Source organism: Triplophysa dalaica, chromosome 11, assembly GCF_015846415.1.
Source record: "Triplophysa dalaica isolate WHDGS20190420 chromosome 11, ASM1584641v1, whole genome shotgun sequence".
Lineage (NCBI taxonomy): Eukaryota > Metazoa > Chordata > Actinopteri > Cypriniformes > Nemacheilidae > Triplophysa > Triplophysa dalaica.
The window spans coordinates 2,874,055-2,897,940 of NC_079552.1; the positions used below are offsets into that span (position 1 = coordinate 2,874,055).

The following is a 23,886-nucleotide window of genomic DNA, read 5'->3' on the forward strand; positions in this document are numbered from 1 at the left end:
TTGGACGCGTTCAACCTGTGTCAAGGTTAGCCGAGGTCCTCTGATGTTTAGATCCATCGCTTCTTTCCCAGTGAGTCCACACAGATCTGAGCTTTGGCCCTTATTTAGAACATCTCCCTATATTTACACACATAACTGATACTGTCAAGAGTTGGTTATTTTTAGTGTCTTGATTTTAACTACCTCGCATGTTTCTCACAAAAGATAACAAACAGTTTAACGTGAGTGTTTGTAATCACCTTAAAATGCACGAGGACACAATTTCTTTTTATGTATTAGCCAGCAGGCCCCTCTTCAGACTGATTGGGGTCATTGATATGTGACAGACGCTTTCAGCCGGGGCGGCGAGCTAATCGTGACATTTCAATACAACACTGCTTTCAGGGACAGTTCACCCGAGAAAAAAATACAGTCATCATTTACTCTACCTCGAGTCGTTTCAAATCTGTTTACATTTCTTTGTTTTGAGGAACTCGGAGAAAGATATTTGAAGGAATGGTTGTAACAAAACAGTTCCAGGCCACCATTGACCATAGTAGGACAACGGTATCCCAGGATTGTTAGCTTTCCCACAGAACAAAGACATTTATAAAGCATTTTTTCCTACTATGGTAGTCAATGGAGCATTCTTCCAAATATCTTTCTCTGTGTTCATCAGAACAAGAAATATATACCGATTTGAAACAACTCAAGGGTGAGTAAATGATGAAAGAATTTTCATTTTTGGGTGAAGTGTCCCTTTAAAGGTTCACTTATTCACTCTGAATCACTTTGATTCTTTGACTGTACTGTGTACAGATATTGTAAATATTATGATTAATGCATTCATATAAAATGGCATTGCCATAATGTTAAAATACAGTTTTAACATGGTACCGTCATAAAAAATAAGCACAAACTGTACCATTTTACATTTGTTAGTTTTACTTTAGTGCCCATATTAAAATTGTACATTACCACATGCTTACTGGCTCAAAATTAACTATTACCTGCCAAAGCAATTTGTATAATTGTAAAGGGATAATTACCCCAAAACTAAAACTAAATGTTATTCACCCTCAAGCCATTCAAAATATGTTCTTTCCTCTGATGAACACGAAAGAAGATGTTTTGAGAAATGTCTCAGTGGTTTTGTGTCCTTATAAAGGAAGTCAATGGGGTCCAGTGTTGTTTGGTTATCAATGTTATTCAAAATATCATCAAATGTGTTCCACAGAAGAAAGAAAGGACATGAGGGGGAAGTAATGATTATACAAAAAAAACATATTTGGGTGAAATACCCCAAAAAGGTTCCAATATGAAATAAATTACAATTATTAGCTTTCATAAAAAATAAAGATTTAAAGCCCTATTTATCTGTGTCTGTATTTATAGAGAATGTTGAGCATATCCGCTGGTCATCTGTCGGTCAGATGAGTAAAGATGAGTTAATTAGGATGTGTTTTGTACTGTTAACAAGGCACTTTTCTCACCCCACCATCTGTTTTGTTAAAACGCTTGTTCTACATTTGTTTCCTATTTTTTTTCTGCACTTTGTGAATAAATAAAGAGCATCCGAGCGCTGCTCTGCCGCACCGTCGGGTCTACTTTTGTCTTTTGCGTGCATCGATTGTGCAGGAAAAGTTGGGAAGCAATGGGTGTGTATTATTGTTCAGTCGCTTTATGCCTGGGCTTAATCTGAGGCTTCACAAACGTTCATCCTCACTTGATTTCTCTCTCTCTCCCAGAGTGCATGTGAATTATATATTAGCTTCCCTTAAGCACAAAGTCAGAGCAATAATTTAACGCATGACTCATAGAGGTGCCACTTGGCCTCATTGCCTTCCATCAAAAGCTTTTCTCATCTCATATGACTGCGTGTGTGTTTAATGTCTAAGCTAATCACAGTGTAGATGTTTCTGTGTTCTTGTCTATGGAGCGCTGCGAGATGTTTTCTCCTACATTAGTCTCGGACGGCACATCCGCGGACCACCTAATGCCAATCAAGAGCTTTCTTAAATCACAAGCGCCAATCTAATTTGCCGGCTTTTCTGTCCTCATGATAGACGGTTGTGGTTAACAAGGTATCAGTCTGTAGAATAATTAATCAGTGGATTTAAGAAAGTTTGGGAGGTTCACGCTATTGAATCTTTAATTCTGAGTTTGTCCCCGTCAGAAGGAGTAGTGAAGTGAAGCATGCCTGCAGTCAGAAGACGTCCTCTTTTGTCAAAGGTGGTCATATAGCTGGAGGAAAGAGTGCAGGTCACAGAAATACGATGTTCTTCTGATCTTTGCTCTGTCTGCCTGCAGGAACGCTTAATGTTCTGATGAGAGTGAAGAGTATAGCCACTGTGGATTCTGCCATCTGGACACTCTCTGGACACCAAGGACCCGAATGGAGGAAAGCGGATGCTGTGATCTATCCGAGCGGACCCTTCCAGGTATGACTGCAGTATTGTGCAGGTGTGTGTTTTTTAGTATGCTTGAAAGATTTGTGTGAGTGCGTTTAAGTTTGACAGAAATATATAAGTTCGATCAGGGCTGTGTTTAAGGGGTCATGATTCTGGTGGGTGGTTGGGTGCACATTAGGAATATTAAAACTTAAGACAGGTTATGATTATCACATTTTTATCGCATTATTATTGCAGCCGAAAGAACTCACATTGACAATACTATTAAAAGAGACCGAGAGAGTGTCAGTGACCAATTGGGCTCTTAAAGCAAAATGTAAAATTTACATCTGCTGCTGTATATGTATTTGAAATTGACCAGGTAAGGCCACGATAAAGATAGAAATCATAGTATAAGATGGCGTATCACAGACAGTTTCTGCCAGTGTCTAATTAATCTTGAGGACCTATACAGTAGTATTGCATAAGTCGTATTTTCGATGAGTAAATACAAATTTTTGATCAAATTTATAAAAGAGATACAGCTGTTCGATTATTTCAGGAAAAACACGAACTGCTGGAGGCGGGACTAGTGTTGAGAATTGGATGGAACCACAGCACGAACAAGCAACACATCATCGCATTAATCCCTTCGTGTTTTGTACATTATGCCCGTGCACATTGCCAACCAAAACACTGACGCATCACTTAGTTTGACTTACCTCGTGCAGTTCATGTCCGGCATCTTTTAGCACTGGGACCGCAAAATTTATCAGTTTCAAACGATCACCAAAACCAGCGTTATATGCACCGTGAGATATTCCATCACTGAAATGCAGCGAACAAACAGACAGACCTAAACTTCACGATCGCAAGAGTAAAGAGCTGCAGCGTGAATAGGATCCCTGTGACGACACAGGGAACCAGAATTATATAAAACTTTCTGAAACAAGTTGGAGTGCTGTGAGAGTGTATCAAGCACAGAAACACTACGTCATACGTTCAACTCGTTTTTTGACAAGATGTCCATGTAAAGCATGAGAAGCCAGCACGTTTAACAGTGTAAAGAAGTCAGAATGCATGACATAGTATGAGACCCGATCTTTAAATTAATGGCTGATGCTCCTTATCTCACAGATCACATATTCGAGCACCCCTAGTATATATATATATGGTTTATATCTAATGCATTTAATAATTTTGCAGTTGTAGCTCTTAAATGTAAAACATGATTTATGTGCCAATGTTTTATGTGGTCGACATGATACATTCTCTTTGAAGCTAGACAGAGCAAATACATAAATACATGTGATGCATGTGGAATATCGGCAGAAATATCTAGATGTTTTTTTTTTGTAGATATAACAGCTAGTCCTGTTGGGCAGGTGTAATGTGTCTTCGTGTGCGTGCGTGTGTGTGGTTGGAATGATTGAGGAAGCGCTGAGTCATGCTCTGTCTCTCTCTTCTCTTGACCCGTGTTTCTGCTGAGTCGAACTCTGAGCACAGCAGCTGGTGAGACCAAAAGACGTTTTACTGCTCATCACAGAGGAGAAAAGGTGCTGGAGACAGAAAATTACAAATTGGAAGAGATTGGAGACCTACAAAAGGGAGGACTGTTAAATTGAGAAAAATCAAAAAATGGACCTCAACTAGAACTGAGATGAAAATGAAAATAGAGCTAATTCAAAAAGCAAAGCTACCATCCAAGAGCAATACATAAAATGCCATATTCGCAACCTCCCACTCAGCTTTTATTACATCGGCAGAAAAGAAAAAATATACAGAGATTAAGATATAAATTACTATTACAATTTGATGAAAGATTACGATTTTTTTACTTGCTGTGATTTTTTGAGAAGCATGCACAAATGAATCATGCACAATAAGCACGCTTATCAAAGTCAATATATGAGATCTGGTTTGCTTTCCTGAATCGCGTTCCTGGTCTTATTGTGAAGGATTCATCCTTGCATGTTATCCCAAATAAAACAATGTTTGTTTTTTAATCTTTCATCAAAATGTAATAACCTGCTCAGTCTCTGAATCAGCTTTTGTTTTCGACTGACGTCATCAAACCCTCTTATTTTCAACCCATCCTCTAGCCACCTGGCTTTTCATGATCCAGTCCGATCCAAAGAACACGAAGCCCCGCCCTCTGATTAAATATCACCTTTGTTTTTTCTTGACAATGTGAGGTAATTTTTCAACTCTTATTTAAAGTCTCGCCCTTTTTTTTGTATCTGTGCCATCTCTCGTTCATTTCTCTCAGTAATCCAGCGTGTTTGACACATTGGAGAGGTAAATAGATCTACACCTCTCCTCTCTTTCTCATCCAGGCCCCAGTTGGCCGCCATCAATCGATGCTAAAGACCAATCCAGACGTTGCTGGTCGACGGGATTTGACAGGTCCTGCGGACAGCTGCGTTTCTTCGCTGTCTGTTTGTATGCTCTCTTCTCATCTTCTCTCTTTTGCTCCGTTGACTCTCTCCGTGTAGATTGACCAACTGCTGGGTCTTGCCGAGTTGAATTAGATTCCTTTTCCCACAGAACCGGAGAGGAAAAGCAACATAGACTTTGCATCGTTGCATGGGGCGTCTCACCCATCGCAAAGCCGGATGGATCATGCGGTTTCTGTCGAGCGTTACTTTATTTAAAAGCTTTACTCAACTGGGTGAATGCATTACACCGGCAATGGGTTTGAGGTTAATCCGAGCGAGACTGCTTGTTATGGAGTTTCCACAGAGATCTTCACAGAGTTTGGAAGAAGCTGGTTAATATAGTTGAGAAGTGGGAACTGGTTCTTATTAAGGATCTTTTCCATTTATTGAAAAAAATACTTATAATCTTGATGCTGCTGGAAGTGAAATCAGAAGCAGATTAATTTATTTACTTATTTTGTTGAGAAAATCTGAACTTTTCCCAAAACTAGGTTGTGTTGTAATGTTTTGCTTCATTTAACCCTTGTGTCTTGGTGGACCACGGTTCGTTGGCAGGATAAAAGTAGGAAAAACCCAGATGAGAACACACAAACACACATGATATTAATGAGAGAAATCAAACAATGCATCAGCTCTGATTGGCTCACTTTCTGAGTCGTGATAATCGAATCCACGTCCTCATTTAACAAGATATTAAGATGCAGATCATCTTGTGTTTAGGTCTTTTCAACTTTGCAAGTTAAAGAGCACCCTAACTTTATTACATTTAGACAATACACATCCAGCAGTCAGTGGAGGTCAAGGTTTTCTCTGAAAACTGAAAATAGTTTCATAAGAAAAATATTTTGTTTAAAGCATCTCTTACAGTTAAAGGTTAATTCATTTCCATTAACTTTCATTTTTGTGTTTTGTTTGAATAATTTTTTATATGTACAGTATACAGTGAAATGGGAAATGAATGCGTGTATTTTCTGTTTCTGTTTGATCGTGCTTACGATCAGTTATCTGTGTTTTTTATCGAGCTCTTAAATGCCTCCTGTCTTTGATTATGCTGTTTAACAACACTGTTAAAGCTTAATCACAATCTCATTGGATTCAAATTGAAATACTGTTTTACAGAACACAGTCAACAGTTTTATGTTGTTCAAGTTGTTGTTGACCATTTTTATACGTCTATAAAATTATGTTATATTTTACTTGTATTCATTTGAAATTGTAAAAGCGTGTTACATTAAATTGATTCGTTTTAGTACATCCAGTGTATTTGTGTCATGAAATACGCTGTGTGGAAGAACCCAAGTGCAAAGCAGCGTAGGGGTTAGCAAAAACACATGATAAAGAAAAGACCCACGATGGGGCTCAACACGAAAACGAAAAAAAAAGGATCAAACTAAAAACTAAACAAACTAAACAAACAAGGTCAATAATCAAAATATTAAGTCCAAACACGAATAGGGGAAGTCCAACAGGAACACAGAATATCAAGAAACACGAACCGGAAATATAATTCTATGGAATGCTCTCGAATTGTTCACTAACATTGAACCCTAATGACTTTATAAGAATAGAGGTGACTTTTGCAGTGGTGGGGCCTAAACTTTGGAATAGTCTGCCTTTATATGTTAGAAAGGCCCAAACATTCACTATTTTATAGTCCTGTTTAAAAACATTTTTATGGTTTGGCATTTAACTGTGTATGAGAGCTTGGCCATATTGCGTTATGGACATGACAATGCACAGAGAATGAAACTGTTACGAATATATTGAACAATCTGTTTATATTTTACAGAACCCTTGTTGATAGAGTCTAAACATAAAAAAATATCAGTCTTCGAAAAAAAAAGTAAAAAAATAAAAATAAAAAGGATGCGGTTTTTGGGAGACGATAAACTTTGTAGGATTTCTGTGAAATAGAATGCACAATCCTGAAGCAATGATACCCTATGAATGGAGAAGGGATGCTTCTTTATAGAACTTTAAATAGTTACTTTATTCTCATGTGTCCATGTATGAGGAACATGTAGCGTTATGGATGTGACAATCCTAAAAATGGCACTTACCTGACTATGAAAAATCATGCACTAAAAATAAAACAAATGCTTTACAAATTTGAAAAGATATTTGATATGGGTATCTGAACCTCCGAATGTTAAAATCTGTGCTGTAACCATAGTAAAAATTTTCATGGTAAGGTTTACATTTCCCAGAATTTCCCAGCTGCTACTTTTATTTTCATTTTCATATTTATTTATTTTACTTTTATCTTATCTTACTTACTAACTTTTTAATAGTTTGTCTTGATATTCTTATATTGTATTGCTTATGCTTGTACAGCACTTTGGCAAACACTAAGTTCGACTTGTCTTGACTCCCATTGTATGGAAACGAACATTTCTCAAACAATGTTTTGTGATCCATAGAAGAAAGATTCACATATAGGTTTTGAATGACATGAGGTTTAAAAAATGATGACCAACTTTTTATTTTGGGGTGAACAATGCCTCAAAATCAATGAGCAAATTTTTTAAACTGCAGACATGAACGATACCTCAAATCATGACACTTTTCTAGGTGATCACATTTTCCGCCGTAAAAGTAAAAGTCTAAATTCTACAGTTACCTTTACATACATCTAAAGTCTATGCATATGTTAATAGAAAAAGGTCACGGGAGTCAGAAATGCTCAGTGCGGCCATGTGATAGATGCCAGCAGGGAAACTAGAAGAGGACAAAAGCGCAGGAGCTTTACAAAAGAAGAGTTCAGGGACCGAGGGAGGGCTGCTAATTAGCTTTGCTTAATGATGATTTTCTGAAAAGATGGAGCCGGAGAGAAGCAGAGAAAAGCGTCCATTCTGTCGAGCGCTGATCCACTTTCACACAGCGCTTTAAGCTCTTTCTGAATTCCCCATCATCTCTTCTCTTTATCCTCTTTATCGGCACTTCCTCGACTCTCTGCTCATGCTCTCAGCTCTTTGTTGTGTTTGTTATCCATTAACCTCTCATCTCTCTATGCTTCAAATTTCCCATCATGCTCGGCTCTCGTGTTTCTGCTGGTGCGGCTCTTCAGTCACGATGTGCAAAAATACATGTTTTCAAAATCTGGGTTGTGTGAACGATTAGTCGACTACTCTGTTTTCCTGTCCGTGAGAACGATAAATCGCAGAAGAGCAATTATTTCAATCATGTCTTATAGATATTCATGAGATTAAATGCAGAGTTTTATTTCGTCAAGAAAAAGAGTCAGAAATCTCACAATGTCTCCAATAGAGTTTTCTCTATAAATCTCACAATATCACGACGATGTCTCAAACTCAGCTCAGATTTCAATATGAACTCAAACATTTCTCATCAAATTTACCCAAATCCAGATTATTTATCATCTACAATATACATTCATTTTACACTTCCATACTTGTATTTGAACCGCAGTCAACTATTTTGATTTTAATTTCGTCTAAGCAAAACTTCTCTGTTTGTGTTCTGTAATAAAGTCACAAGACCTTGGAAGGACACAATGGTAAATAAATAATGACAGATTTTTTATTTGGCTTTACCTCCCCTCGGTTTCTGTCTGTCGACATCACGCTCCTATCTCTCCCTGCGATGTAATGAATGTAGAAGTGGAGAGGCGTCTGGATGCCTGTGCCACTCAGACGCCACACATAATTGTTTCTCTCTGCGTCTCTTCTGGCGTGTAAGCTCATGTATGAGAGGTGAATAGTCTGTCATGCCCGTAATGAGCTCAGCCCACTAAACTGAACTGTGCTCCACCCGTTCCAGCGAGCCATTTGCATTCACTAACAGAGAAAACACACGCGCCGCCTCGCCTACCAATTACAACCAACACCTTCCATGGCAGTCAGCTCATCTCTGTGTTTGTGTGTTGATGTTTGTGCGTGTGTTGATGTTTGTGTGTCACAGTGACCTTGCGATTGAAAGTGTGGTTAAATATGTTTACTTGAGCGTTCGTTTGTGAGCGGATAATGAACATATATATTCAGGTAAGCAGGTATGGTCGCAGTACTTGATATTGCCTTGATGTCATGTCGCTCTGCGTCCACTGTGCCCCCCGCAGCCAATTAGCACAGAAAGAGAGAGTTTTACACACGCCGACAAATTAAATTACCCATCTGCTTCTTCCCTTGAATCCGTACTTCTCCTCTCGTGTTGTTTATTCAGAGGAGTGACTCGTTCTGCTGGGCATATAGAGAGAGACTGGGGTAATGATGTATGTGTGTGTTTATGAAAACACTAGGGTCATGAGGGTGTATACTAAGCTAAGTATTCTGTCTTCACTTGGGATCAAGAATGTAAACCTTGGATGTGCCTTGGTTGTTGTTTTAACTTAAGGGTCTCGCACCATATATATACCATCTGAAACAACAGGATTAAGCGCCATATACAGCTCATGTTCACAATTTGATTTGAATTTAAACTTGAATTGAATTTCAAAGGATTGTAAATTGGAATTTAAATTGGAATAAGGTTGGTTATTTATGTTATAGTGCAGACAATATGGGTATTTATAAAACCATACGTTATATTAATAATCATCATTTATTGGCTAAATACTTGTAAAATATTAAATGTTTTGATTATTATATATAATAAATAATTTAATATAGTAAAAACTGTATATCATTTATGATTATTTGTATTAATATAATAATAATATTAAAAAACACAACAACTACTATTTTGCTATTAGTGTTATTATAATAATATTAATTTAATTAATTATTAATACAAAAAACACTTTGTATTCCAGAATGCTCTAGTTTAACCCCATATTGGAAAACACACATATATATATATCTGTAGTCAATAATTTATAAGAACTATATATAATTATGGATTTATTTTTAATATTTAATGTTGTTGTTTTGCTTTATATGAACTGTTTAATAGATGGGTTCATTGTTTTCGATTGACCTGTTGACGTCATACCCTGAACCCCATTAGGAATTCATTGAACGCTGCAGATGAAGAATTGGGGGGGGTTCAGACAAAAAGTTTGCTAAAACTTTATTTAAGTGTAATACAATCAGAGATTTAAGGATTCTTACAATTCCTGCGCACATTAATAATATCTCCAAGTGTCCAATTCAGTCAAACGTTCAGCACAACTTATTCTAAAAGTTTCCAAATGTGCCAAATTGATTTAGATGAATTGCTAAGGTGCAGTGGGTAAAACTGAATGTGTGTCCAATAGCTCTGTGCACATTTGCTTATACATTTAAATGAATTGTGTGTTAGTCAAGCAGCTGGAGCTTGGAGGTGGTGCTGAGTGTATGTGTGTGTATAAAGGTGTGTTTTTTCGATGGGGAGGGGGGTAATTCTGTAAACTCCCCTTCGACTGAATGTAGGCTTTGACATGAATCTGATTAGGTCTCTGCGGTGAGCTTTAGATTCAGTGTAATTAAGCTGTCAATCAAACACAGAGAGGAAATAAACACCAGCGACGAGTAAAGATGGAACCATATTATTATGATTTAATGGACCGCTTTGCAATTATTTTCTCAATTACACATACAGTATAGTATATGATTTGTTAGTACGAGATAGTACAAGACATATAAGTCTGTTACATTCATGTATTTGGTTATTTTACAGTGCTGAATTCAGCAACAATGCTCAGCTATGACAGGTGTGCACCATTCTAAGTTATCAATTGAGATTCAAAAGGAATTCAATTAAAGTGTTAAAAATTGCAATTGTAGTTTTTAATATTATAATATAATTTTTCAGTATGAATTATGTAACATGAAGTATTTCCATATTTATAATCATCACTGCAACCAAGTGCACTGTTTATGTCATTTATCTATCTTATAAATATATCCTAAATAAGTTTCAGAAATTTTCCGTACACCCCTGATTTCAGTATTTATTTACAGTTTATTAAATCACCGTAGAATAATGAGGTGGACATTTATGTGCATTGATTTATTGATTGTAGGGAAAAAATTGGCATAATAAACTATGATTAATGATAAATCATAATTAATACATAATTGATGTGTTGTGTTTGGACCAACCATCTTCTGTTAAAAATGCAATAAATGTATTGTCTTGTGTAAACTCCCACAGTTTGATTTAAATCGTGAAGTGAATAAGAATCTCACCCATCACTGGTTGTGACATCTCACAAGCGCGCTGTGTTTCAGCATTTCAGTCCATCTGTGTGCTTTTGATGGACACAAATGAAATGAAAATTGACTAATGTCTGTTTTAATGTGGGTTTTAGCGAGAGAGCCGTCTAACTCCAGTGTGTCTTTGTCAGGTGATATTTGAAGGTATCCGTGGAAACGGTTTTGAGGGAGACATCGCCATCGATGACGTTTCGGTTACCAAGGGAAAATGCAAGCAACAGGACAACGTGGACAAAACAGGTCTGTAGCATCTTTAGTGCATTTTTACGGAAAGAAAAAGAAGAGCCCATAATCCTCCAGTAATGAATTTCATTATGTCTTTTGATGTAGAGACAGCTTCACTGGCAGTCTGAGTTCAGGTCATACTGTGTTTCAGAGACAAAGAGTCTGTAAATTATGAAGCAGCAGTGAGAACATTAAAAGTGAGACTAGACTGAGCAAAGAAAGAAGGTGAAATATATTTCTGTGGTGTTGAATGAATACATTCTTCAAAGGTTCCATTTTTGTGTTTAAAAAAGAAAAAACACTCAAACGGGTCTGTTGTGATGTGAGGGTGAGTAATGATGACAGAACTCAATTTTTTTGGGTGAAGTATTGCTATAACTCCATTAAAACAGAGATGATTTGGAAATGAAATGACAGAAAGTGAGATCTGCCAAGACTGAGAGCTTGCTTGATCCATGCCAGCGGTGTTGGTGTTAACGTAGAGTTCTGTCCTGTCGAGTGCTAAAGGCATTTGTAGTGTGCTACAAGGCCCCGGGCTCAGGGCCCGACTCTTCTGGCTTCTCCTCACCTCATGCAGCCCTCTGATGGCCCGAATCTTCTCCTCAATGCTTGTCCTGGCACAGGATGTGTGTGCACGGAGACAGGAAAAGGCCCATTGCCATACAGGGCGGTGAGACAGGGCAGCTTTCCAGAATACCATCCTACCTTCTCCACACAGCTCCACATAGATATGAGAATGAGAATTAGGTTGGAAAATTGAAAAGTTGGTCATAAAAATGTTACAATGCTACAAGAAAACTGTCCTTCATTCTCTTGATGCAAACTCTGATTCTTTTAATGGAGTTTGAAGAAATTGACATACATTTTTTAAGATTTACCCATATTTTACACTGTGAGTTTCGATACTGACCGTTTGTCATTAACGGAAGATAGAAAGTGTTTCCTCTGTCTGATAGATCGATGAACCACAGTACTGATGCCGTTATCTTCTGTGAATGAAAACGCTATTTTTATTCATGTAGCCTGTTAACTCTCACCCGTCCCGTATATGGGACACCTAAGTTCGTGTCAATATTGTGTGTGTAATTTCTAATCGAGTCATGACAAACTATATATCATAGGAAAGGTCTGAGACTCTAGAATACAGATTTCTTTGGTGTTTTTTTAAATAATCTAGAGTGTGCTTCGATTTTTTGTTATCCTTTCTTTTTTCAAACGAGACCAACCGTAAGTCTGTATTCCAAAGAATTCATGAGTTACCGCCATTTTAGTTCCAACATGCGTTTTCATGTGTAGGCTCAAAAAGGCCTCCGACAGTAAACAGGTTTTAAATGAAGTTTCCTACAAGAATGTGATGATGAAATCTTTATTTATTATGAGAGCTGTCAGGGAACCTCAACAACATTCCAAGATGTTCCAGAACGCAGTTAAAAATGCTTTTGTAACTAAAACACTCACACGTCCTTTATAAATAACCTTGAAGATTTAAACTCTCTCTGGTTCAGAAAATAAAAAATACATCTCAAACCTGACCCTTTGTACAGAATTACACTCATTAAAGCTCAATAAAAGCATCTTGAGAGACAAATCAATAGTGTTGTTTATAAAACCTCAGTGAAATATTTCAGCATTTTTACATTTTCATTAAAAGCAAGATTCTATCATCATTTACTCATCGTCATGTTTACTAAGATTGCACGAACACATTATGTTTTTATCTATTTACATTTAACAGTTATTTCTTGCACAATTAATGTGAAAGTGGACTATCGGTCGCTAACATTCTGCTCAACATCTCTTCTTTCCGCTCAAGGTTTTAAATCCCTTTTCTAAGGCCACAGTGATTTGAGTTTGATGAATTAAAGGCTGACCTTCTTGCTCTGAATGTTAAAAATGGCAAAAGCTTTATTCTTTCTCTATGAATTTTACAAAGGACGACAAGATCATATCTGGATTATATATTTTATCCACAAAGAAAGTAATAAAATAAAATATTTGAAAGAATAGAGCCTTATTTTAAGGACAGCTTATTTTATTAACAATTAAGCCCCTTACTGCTAATTTCTTTTAAATTTAATTGAACAAATATCATTGATTTTTGAAACGATATTCTTATTCGATTTGTGTACTTTTTAGACATAGTAGTTTGATGCATTACTTTTATTTTAATTTAGAGAAAAAAGAAAAAAACAATCACAGTATTAATAATATTATAATAAGAATGCATTATTAAGAATTGTTGGTTTTACTAAAGTAAATCAAATTAATTGTCAATAAAATGTTAGTGCCAACTATTAAGTTATAAACTTAAGTTATACATTTTTAAGTTTTGAAGTAAATGCGATCTGTACTGTAAGAGATCCTACTAACTTTGTTTGTAGCGGTACAAATAAGCAATTCAATTCAAGATCTTGTGTAATTCTCTCTCTCCCATTTTAAATGCATAGATGACTTTAGCCGTTCATAAATTAACTTTGCGAAACGGCTCTGTTGTGCTTTGTTTCAACATTTTTGCCAGCTCAAAATTCGAAGTCAATCCATTCCTAGTCAACTCAGATAATAGTAAGAGTTTGGCTCTGATAATTTAGTTTTTATGACCTATGACAGACAGTGAGAGAAATCTGTTGGAAAATAGTTTATACACATGTCAGTGTTATCATAGGTTATATTCATATTCACAGTCGCTCAACAGAAAGTTTACATTTCAGTACATCTGTTTGTGCCACGTTTTTAAAGATACATTACTATTCTTTGCATGTAGTGTGGCATCATTTAACAAAATGTGTGTAGTTGAACAATTGAACAAGATGTGCACTTTTTTCTTGTTAAATGATGAGCTTGTTGCTATAAACAGACCACGGCCAGTGCTAGAGCTTATAGGAAACAATCGGATGAAAACTGGGTGGCTGTCATGACACGACATGAGCCTTGACTCATCTGTTCATCTGTTTCCTCTCTTGTCTTTTTTGGACATGTTCTTATTTGTAAACCAGTCCCTCACAGCTACCAAAGCTCAGGTGTGATGTTTTAAAAATCTTAAACACCCCAGAAACCTGTCAAGGTGAAATGAAAAGGAAGAAAGCTCCACTCTTTTTTAAAGTTTTAATGCAACCTTGCCAAGTATCTGGCAGCGCACCGTCTCTCCTCCAGTTTCTGTTCCCGGGCAGTCATGAACGCTGTTATATCACATACACACAGGGCAAGTGCTGCCCACACGGTAAAACCTGTTCGTGCCGCCCACAGGTGCTGAACTGTGCTTACCCAAAGGAAAGTGAAGCGTGAACTGCGTGCGGTGCTCCGCGGGGCACAAGCAAAAAGCCAAATTAATGATTAAGATCAATCACTGTGAAAGCTCACAGAGAACCGAATAGATCGCTGATAGCTGTTGTTGGTTCTAGGAATGTGTATGTTTGTGTGTGTGCGTTGTTAGCTGGCAGGCTTTGTCTTTTACCCATGAGGCTTTGCACGGGATGTGCATTCATCAATGAAACGCTTCTCTTGGCTTTGATTCTTTTTTGTCTCATGCTTGTAATTCAGCACCTCTGAATTCTTTAAATAAACTTCAAAAAATTGCTTAAACTTAAAAACCTTGGTTAATGAGGTCACTTCCTAGCCCTAGACTACGATGTCATTAAGGAATTGGGTTTATTTAGTGTAACCACAAGTTGACCACAAAATATTCACAGAACGTTTCAATGTTATTTCTTTTTTAACTATTAGTTCAATACTGTGGTATGTAAATACAATATTTGTACTCCAGAGTCGCAGTGACTCTCCTCTTTTCTCCTCCATTTCTCCTCTTTGGCTTTTTCGGCTCGGGGTGCTGCCCATGGGAGCTCAACCATGAGCTGTTCTTTAGAGATGAATGATGATTGGCTCTGACGTCCCATGTGTTACCGCGTCCCCATAAATCACACCCTGACTGGGATTTGGCTGTAGGGCGGAGAGGTAGAATAGGAAGAATGGAGAGAGAGGGGGAGAGTGAGAGAAACTATGTGCAGACTTTGAAACAGAGGTGACGGAGTGACGGAACTGGGGGGCCGCAACCCACAACTCTGAAATGGTTTTGCAGACCGCTTTTATATATCTGATCACGCGTATGCACTGACCTACAAAATCTCTTGACCACAGCCTGTCATAGAGTCAGAAAATAATGGAAGTGAATGAGAGGAAACAATAACAGTGATTGTGTTTAGATGTACAGTATATGCAATACCTTCTCATATCTCAAATATTCACAATAACCAAAAGTTTGTTTGTATTTGCACATGTTCACGCAAGACTATTTCTAGTGGATAAAGTACAGACAGTTGTGAAATGTCACATTAATGGAGGAAGAAAGAGACTTATGCCATATTGCAATTCCAAAGTCCATTTGTGTTGTTGATGGATTTAATACGTATATTAATGAGGTACGAATTATATATTTGGTTTAAAATAAACAAGAAAAAAGATTAAACAAGACTGTTACGTTTCCCAAATTCACAATAAGGTACGATTTCATGTGAAATGTCAGTTTGGCTTTTGACTTCAGCCTATGTAAAGTAACCTGTAATTTTAGCTTTCAAACAGAGGTGGCGGTAGAGAGGCGAACACCCAATTTTTTTTATATTTATTTTCAAATTACCCTCTCTTTCTTTAAACAGAGATTACACTATCAGTGCTATTTACTTGAAAAACATCTTTAGTTACACAGGCGCACATGTAGTCTGTCTACACACATACACAACCCTTAGCCAGCAGATCCGTACACCCACTCTCGAAATTACCCACCTCCTTCAAAGGTCCTTGAGAAAGATGTCACGGCTCACCCAATCTGGTTCTTTATTGAAAAGGAAGAATAAAAAGCTTTATTATGAATTTATTGATTTCCTGCTAGCCGGGGAAACTCTTGATATAAATTCCTATTGATTTTTTAAAATACCTGCTCTTTATTTATGAAACTTATTTTGTTGGCAGCTTGCATGCATAATGAAATGCGTGTGTGTGTGTTTATGATAGCAGTCACTGTTGTATTAATGTTTAAATAACACTGCAAGCATGTCCTTTTCCTAGCAAGTTATTACTCAGCATTACCTCTGAGATATAATGACTTGTAATTGTCCTCACGCAGGTCATTCGTCTTCCGTAGCTCATAGATTTTAGCGCTTACGGGCCCTAGTTTAGTCACACGATGATGGCATTCGCTGTAACCTCATCCATCTGATCTGTTATTTTGTCCTAAGGTCCTTTTGCTCAAACAGAAACACAAACCATTTACAACAGCTGTTTCTACACAACCAGTCTGAAAAAAAGGTTTTGACCCCATAGTAATTATATTGATCAATTTATAAGTGTTTTTAACAAGATGGGTCAAAGTGTGAAGGAACCAATGAATGATGCACATGAAGGACACTTATTTCACGTTGACCTGTAATTTCTCTCTTGCGTTTATATTTACAGCAGTGCTCTCCGGGGCCGACCGCAGTCTCCGCCATCTTCCTCCGAGTGTCCAGCTCATCTGCACCTTCTGCCTGACACTCCTGCTCAGATGATACCGAGACCCCCGCACAGATACGCCTGCGTAGGACGCCCCCGTGGCAGCAATAAGAACTGCCCCAACATGTGACCACGCTTCCTGCCTCTGCCTTCCTCATCCTCATTTCCTACTGTGTTTCCCATGCCGTCGCTTATCCTCACGTCCCTTATGTTACCATACACATGTGCTTTATGAAACTTTAGGTTTCTTTGAATTCACTTGATCTTTATGTCCAGTTGTTCCTTTGAGCACGGCTGATGTATGTTTTATATAAGCATAATCTCAGTTAATGTCAAGCATTTACATCTCTCCACTGACTTCACCCCTGTGTCCCTCGTGTATGTATCTGACACTGCAAAGTGTCAACTCTGTTACCAAAGATGATGGAGGGCTTACAGGAAGAACAGACACAAGAACGCCCTTTTTTTTTCCAAATGAGCTACTCTTTCCTCAGACTGAAGTGCATGGAGATGTGATTTCTGTGGAATAAGCCGAGTTGGAAGACACAAAAAATGGTCACGAAGTTTGTTGATACTGACAGTTGGAACCGTATCTGTAAATTCACATGTATGGGAAATGTTAAATAAGCATCAAGGTGCAAAAGCCCAACTGGCCTCCAGTTTCTGGGACTATGACAATGTGAAACTAACGAAGCACAAATTTATATCTTTTTTGTAGTAATTTCAGTTCCTTTATGTGGTATTTTGTCGGTCTGGATTTGCTGTATCACTTCATGTCCTTTGGCTTTGTTTAAAGAAACCGTGCCACTGCTCCATCGCTGATCTCCCCAAGACAAGGTGATTCCCAAAATGACACAATGGGAACTTTGGAACAGACTGAAATCCGTTCCATCAATCGACAACATACATAAAGCACCTGAAGAAACTGTGGGAATGATCACTTTGAGCTTCAATCAAACTGCCGGGAGAGTGTCGACTCACTGTGTGGGTCTTCTCATTTAGCAATAGGTCCATACCTTTGACTAGATGTGGAATGTTCTCTTCTTCATTGATATGGGCACATGGACTCCAGGATTAAAAGAAGGACACCTCTGGGTAGTCAAACAGCACTTGGCATTGATGATCAAGAATGTAGTTTTGTGTAGCATTAGATAGAAATCGCATGATTGCAAGCTTTTCACAGATAGACATCGACAAACTTCATATTTTGGTTTGGAGGTTTTGACATGACAACAAATTGTGTTGAACGTGAAAAGAGTTTTGGCACAAAAGAGATCGTGTTAAAGTATCTTCGATAACGTTGCGTTCCATTCAACTAAGGAATTTCACTATTTTTTAGCTTCCAACTTGAAAAAAAGGTGTATTCGTATTCGATTTGAAGGGCTTGGAACTTGGAAACTCCAGCAGGAATCCTCAACTTGCCAAGGTGACATCATGCAAACATGGTGATAACCAGGTTAATTTACAAAGTTGATTAAATTAGTGGAAATACTTAAAGAATGAAATTTAAATTCATGACATTTATTTAATGTTATAAGTAAAAGTACATGAATATCAAAACATAAGTGATTTTCTCTGTTGATAATTGTACAACATCATACAGCGTTGTTTATTCTCTTGGATTTTTTTTTGACAATCAAACACCTTCCTAATACTGTACATCATCTCCGGACTGACTTTAACGTCAAGCGCAGTAGATATAAAGTGAATGGAACGCAGCGTAAGATGCAGACGCCAACAGTTTAGGATTCAGATGCAATATAAAGTTATGAGGGATTTTACAAGTTTAGCCATAGGCTACTTTTCAAAACTTCATCACAGTCAACACCATTGAAGGACATTGTTACAGTTTAGTAGCAAAATGTGATGCCTGACATTTAGGGGGTGTGTTTGATTCTCTTTGAAAGTTAGCGATTTCCTCCACTTCATCATATCTATCATCAATACAGGATTGTGTGAAGGATGAAGACACAAAATTATAGTAAATACTTATCGTATAAGAAGAATGGAAGGAACCATTTGTGCCTCTGGTTGAGTGTCCTTTATCAACTTTGCATAAGCTTTGATGTTCTCATGCAATCTTCTACACTATATAAATATGTATTTCAATTGCTTTGTTCTAGTATAACTCACGCTAAGTAGCTCCATCTCCAGTAAAGCTTTAAGGTAAGTCTGTTTACAAACATAAAACGTGCAAAATAATTTCTCGGCTTGTAAAATTCGCTCACGTTCATATTTAACCAGTTAATATTTAACCTACGGAGTAATGTGGCGTACGTCTATCACTGTTGAAGAGATTATCGTAGACTCGCTCCTCAGGTATTTCCATGGTTAACAGGTCCAGAGCCTGGAATGAATTCAACCACAATCCAGGTTCTTTATAGAGGAAAAAAACACTCCCACGGCTGTAATACTGTTCCGGTGTATGTTACCATAAACGCCCAGAATTCTTGCACAATGCCTTCATTACATGTCATTTAATCTGCTATTATTTATAATCCATCCTAATGCAGGACATAGTCAATAAGATTTAACGCAAGAAAGACGATGACGGTGAATAAATGAATATGAGGTTGTGACCTTTTATGTTGCAGGATAATGTACATTTTGTATTCAAGATGATTTTTTTGTTTTACATTTTAATGTGTATTTGGTGACACATGGTTATTGCTCATTATCTCTACAACCTTTGTGTTGGTTTTCTGTATTGCACTACATACTTTAATTTTAGATCAATAGTTTTCTCAGCATATCTACAGGTTGAAGACCAAGGCAGGATCAACATATTGTGTAACATACAAAATGATGATAAAAAACTCTTCTGGTGATGAGCAGATAAATGTCAATGAATGTCTCATTGCAATACATTAAATATGGCATTCATTTTGATTATAAAGATCACGGGTCAATGATAGCTCACGTTATTATTATTTCATTTTTTGTTATGATGTTGGACACATTTTGTTTTATATTGTCCCTTATTTAATGTTTTTACCCACCAAATGTTTTGTAATCAGGTTCATGTCCACAATTATGATGACACATGTACATCCTACTGCCACATGTCATCCTAAACAGTCCCATGGTTAATTTATTTGTCTTATTTGTTGACAGTAGCCTGTATGAGTGAATCTCATGAAAATGTCCGAGTCATATTTCACCCTAATAACTACAGAAATTGTTTGACATAAAGAAAGTGACGTTTTTTAAAGATTTGACTACAGATTTTTGTTATGGCTTCTTTAAATAACGAGCACATTTAAGATATCATTTTAGTATGTTGTGTAATTCACAGTGGTCATTCTCATTATTACGTTTGAATGTTGTTACAATAAAAACAATATTTTTTTAGAGATGCACCACTAATGGTGGAGTCAATAATCGGTATTGGTTGCATTTTTCGACATAATCGGCTATCGACCCATAGTTAAAAAACAGCCGATGTTCAGGGACGTTATATCCTGTACATACTGTAGAAAATGTTAAGAAACATCACAAGTTTGATGTTGAATATTAAAATTCATTATATGAATTAATAACATTTAGAAAGTTAATAAAGATTAATTTAATCTTCAAAATCGGTATCGGCAGATATCACTCTGAATAATCGGCTATTGGTGGAGATATTTACAATGGGTGCATATTTTCTACATCACAGTAGGATAAATTTGCATTATGTTCAAAATGAGAATGAATTTTCTTTGGCAAATCTAGTTTCTAATTTGTGGCTCTTGAAATGGGGTGAAATGTGACATGTTCTGGACAGGTTTCATGAGATAATAATGTAATAAAACCACATGATTCCTTGCTCCGACCTGAAGTTTATCCGTGAAAGTCACCAACACACATTGACAGACACATGCATTCATCTCACTGTTGAAGAATGTCTCTGTATGTTGAATGGAGAATTCTAGTAGTGGGCAGTGGAGCTGTGAGCGTCTCTGCTGTCGTATGCAAAGCGTTCAGACCAGAGAGAAAGACTTTCTGTTCTTTTCTTTGTATGTATATTTGTTTGTTGGTTTTTAGATATACCGGTGCACAAGTGAGAGAGAAGCTTGTAGTGCTGGATGTTGTATATTCTCTGTCATGTAATGAACTATTTTAGAGGAAAAATATATTTGAAATATGACTCCAAGATGTATAAATAAATAACCATTAAAAGATCTTCTTTTTGTTTTGTTGTCCGGAGCATGTTGCATTTCCTAAAGCTTTGCACGCTTGAAACCGCTCGCATTGCTATTATTATACAGAGTTATGAGCAAACACAACATTGTTACAGCATGAAATAAATCTGATGTTTGAAAGCATCACACTGCATCTGTTAAGCAAACGCAGACAGCCTTGTGAAAAGATTCACATTGACACCATGAGTACCTAGCAAAGGAAAATCATTACTGAGGAAATACAGATTTGCAGATGGGTTATTAAAATCCATATGTAGCCTACACATTTTTGTGTCCTTGCATCTTGAATAAGATAGTTATAAAGGCATGATTCTTTTCTTTCCTCTAATTAAATTCTAATAAGACCAGGTGAACTATGTGATTTGCATTACAGTATGTTCATTTTTTACAAATCCGAGGAATTAAAATAAATAAACCACCAAGTCACGCCATGAGGAATCGAATATTCTTAGTGTTTTGAAAGAGTTCATTGCACTATGAAATCAAACTACAAGTTCAGAGCTTCTCAGTCCAAAATGATCATTGAATCCAAACTAGATATTATTATATGACCTCCTGTAATATGCTATGTAAGTTTAAGTAAAATGCATGATAAAGATTCTTGATAATTTCTCATGCGTACACTGTAAAAAATTTAAGCATGCACAAAAAAAGCCTATAGGTTTTTCTTTTTCACTTCACCTTTGAGCAAGTAAAGGGTAGGCCGATCCATACTAAATTAACTAAATCATTTTTAAAAAGTACAATTTGTTTAACCAACTTGGTTTACTAGGCAACTAGCAGATTTTAAAGTTTACTTTACCCTGCTTTAAAGTCCAGCCATCTCGGGAGCTTACATTATTTAATTTAATTTTCTCACATTATTTTTATTATGTTATATACAACACAGAACATTGATCAAGTAACTGCTCGAAAAGTTTGTGTTGAAGAAACCTTTAGTGGTAGCAAGAAGCATGCACTTCAACACTCAACACATTACCTCGATCATGGTGGTGACAACAACAACAAAAACATCATCAACAACAGCATTAAAAAGTCGGCAAAAACATTTGTATTTTTTAAGAAACTGCTTAAAAACCTATTGAACATGGCACAATGCATGCTGGGAACTTTTTACTTGTTCAGTTTACACAGTTTGACAAGTTCGAAAACCTTTTTGGACAAAAACTTTTATACAAGTTTTTAAGTCTATATTAGAAGTCCTGTAAACAAAACACATAATTAAAAGCAACAATTTTAGACAAATCTTACACAATACACAAAAATGTATCGTTCAAGTAACTTTTTTACCTTTGGTATGAGACCATTTTATTGTTTTTACATTGATAGAAAAACATAATAGAAATTTGGAACAAAGAGTGAATGAATTTTAATTTCTTGGCAATAGTTTTCAAGCACAATATCTAAAGAATGAAAAATGCTGCTCTATTAAGTTTTGTTTTGTTTATATATTATCTCTCACATTTGGACACTCATTCGATCCTTGATTCTGCCTCTTTTACCCCTCCTGCCCCCCAAACACATGCCCTCATCATCAATTCCATCACTGACACCCCAATGACATGTACGTTTATTGTAAGACATCATGCTCAGACTCTTAATACCGGTCATGACAGAAGGAGTTGCCCACTCAAAATATTATGTCTTGTCACTAAGAAAAGAAGTAAAATAGATATTGTGCTCGTCTTGTTACACTTGACAGAATTCCAATTGAGGAGTATAATTGCTGGTTGGTATGCTGCATCAAGGCTGTGAAGAAACCAAAGAAGAGTCGATACACCTCAGTGGATACAACATCTCAGAGCTGGTTATTAAAGTGCTGGAAACCCAACGGCCGAACCTCGAAACAATCACGTCTAATTTAGATCGGCAAGAGAAACGCTCAAATTACAGCTCACGCCCCCAAAACAACATCCAACTGTCACGCGCAAATTAGCTAATGACTGATTCCTTCATTTCCATGCTAATCTGTCAAGTCACCCTGGAAACCACCAGACCAATTCCTTTTAGTGCCATGGCAGAATATTGGAAAAGCACTCAACTAATTACTCAAATCACTTGTTTATTCAAACCTGATGGTTTGTATTCAACTATACTTTTCTATTTCAGTTAATGTGCAGTTTAATTTGTAAGCCAGTCACATATTAACTTACTGAGATCATAAACTCTGTGGCTTTTTCAGAAAATTGCTCCATTTGTCTGAGCACTCATATACCTTCTTAAAGGGACAGATCACACAAAAAGAAAATTCATCATATTCTCACCCTCACGTCATTCCAAACATGAATGTCTTTCTTTCTTATGTAGAACACAACAGTAGATATTGTGAAGAGTGTTGATAACCAAACAACACTGACACCCCTTGACTTCCACTGTATGGACACAAAAACACATTTCTTAAAAATATTTGAGACATACAAAAGCACAAATAATTCTTTTAAATAATTAAATAATTCAAAATAATTCAGGAATTTTCTATTTGCTATGAATTTTTCCCTTGTTTCTTTTCCCTTGTTTTCTGTCTCTGGTCTAAGATGTGACCCTGGACCACAAACCTGGCATGAAGGTCAATTTTGTTTAAATTGGGAAAAAATCTGAACGGTGAATCAATAAGCTTTCCATTAAAGTATGGTTTGTTAGGATATGACAATATTTGTAATCTGAATGTGCAAAAATCAAAATATTGAGAAAATGGCTGTTGAAGTTGTTAATCAGAGGCGTTGTAGCAGGCAGTTGCGAAGAAGAAACAGGTTTGTTTTAACGCTCTTTGTTGGCTCACGGCTGTAATGATGCTGTGGAGAGTAGATGAACCCAAAAGCTGCAATTCTACGCTTTACATATGTACCAAACTTGAGTGGGTCATTCCCATAGAGCGGCGGCGAGTGAAATTTGTAGCCGTGTTCCCAGACATTTTTGTTGCATCCATTCACAAAAATAATTGTAATGTTTTACAGTAAGAAATTTCCCAAATATCTTCATTGAACAGGATCTTTACTGAATTTTGGCATAAAAGATAAAACCAAATATATCCGTTCCCCTT

At 36.8% G+C, this 23,886-nt stretch overlaps 1 protein-coding gene across 2 annotated transcripts in view; it reads left to right on the forward strand.

The window, feature by feature from the left end:
• LOC130432232 (MAM domain-containing glycosylphosphatidylinositol anchor protein 1) overlaps positions 1-20,792 on the forward strand; it is a 140,328-nt gene extending 119,536 nt beyond the window's left edge. For both annotated transcript variants that reach the window (XM_056761525.1, XM_056761526.1), the window contains exons 16-18: positions 2,290-2,420; positions 11,091-11,199; positions 16,627-20,792. In XM_056761525.1, coding sequence (XP_056617503.1) covers positions 2,290-2,420; positions 11,091-11,199; positions 16,627-16,718 — 332 coding nt within the window. In that variant the 3' untranslated portion in view covers positions 16,719-20,792. The remainder of the gene's footprint in view (positions 1-2,289; positions 2,421-11,090; positions 11,200-16,626) is intronic.
• Positions 20,793-23,886: the final 3,094 nt, after the last annotated feature.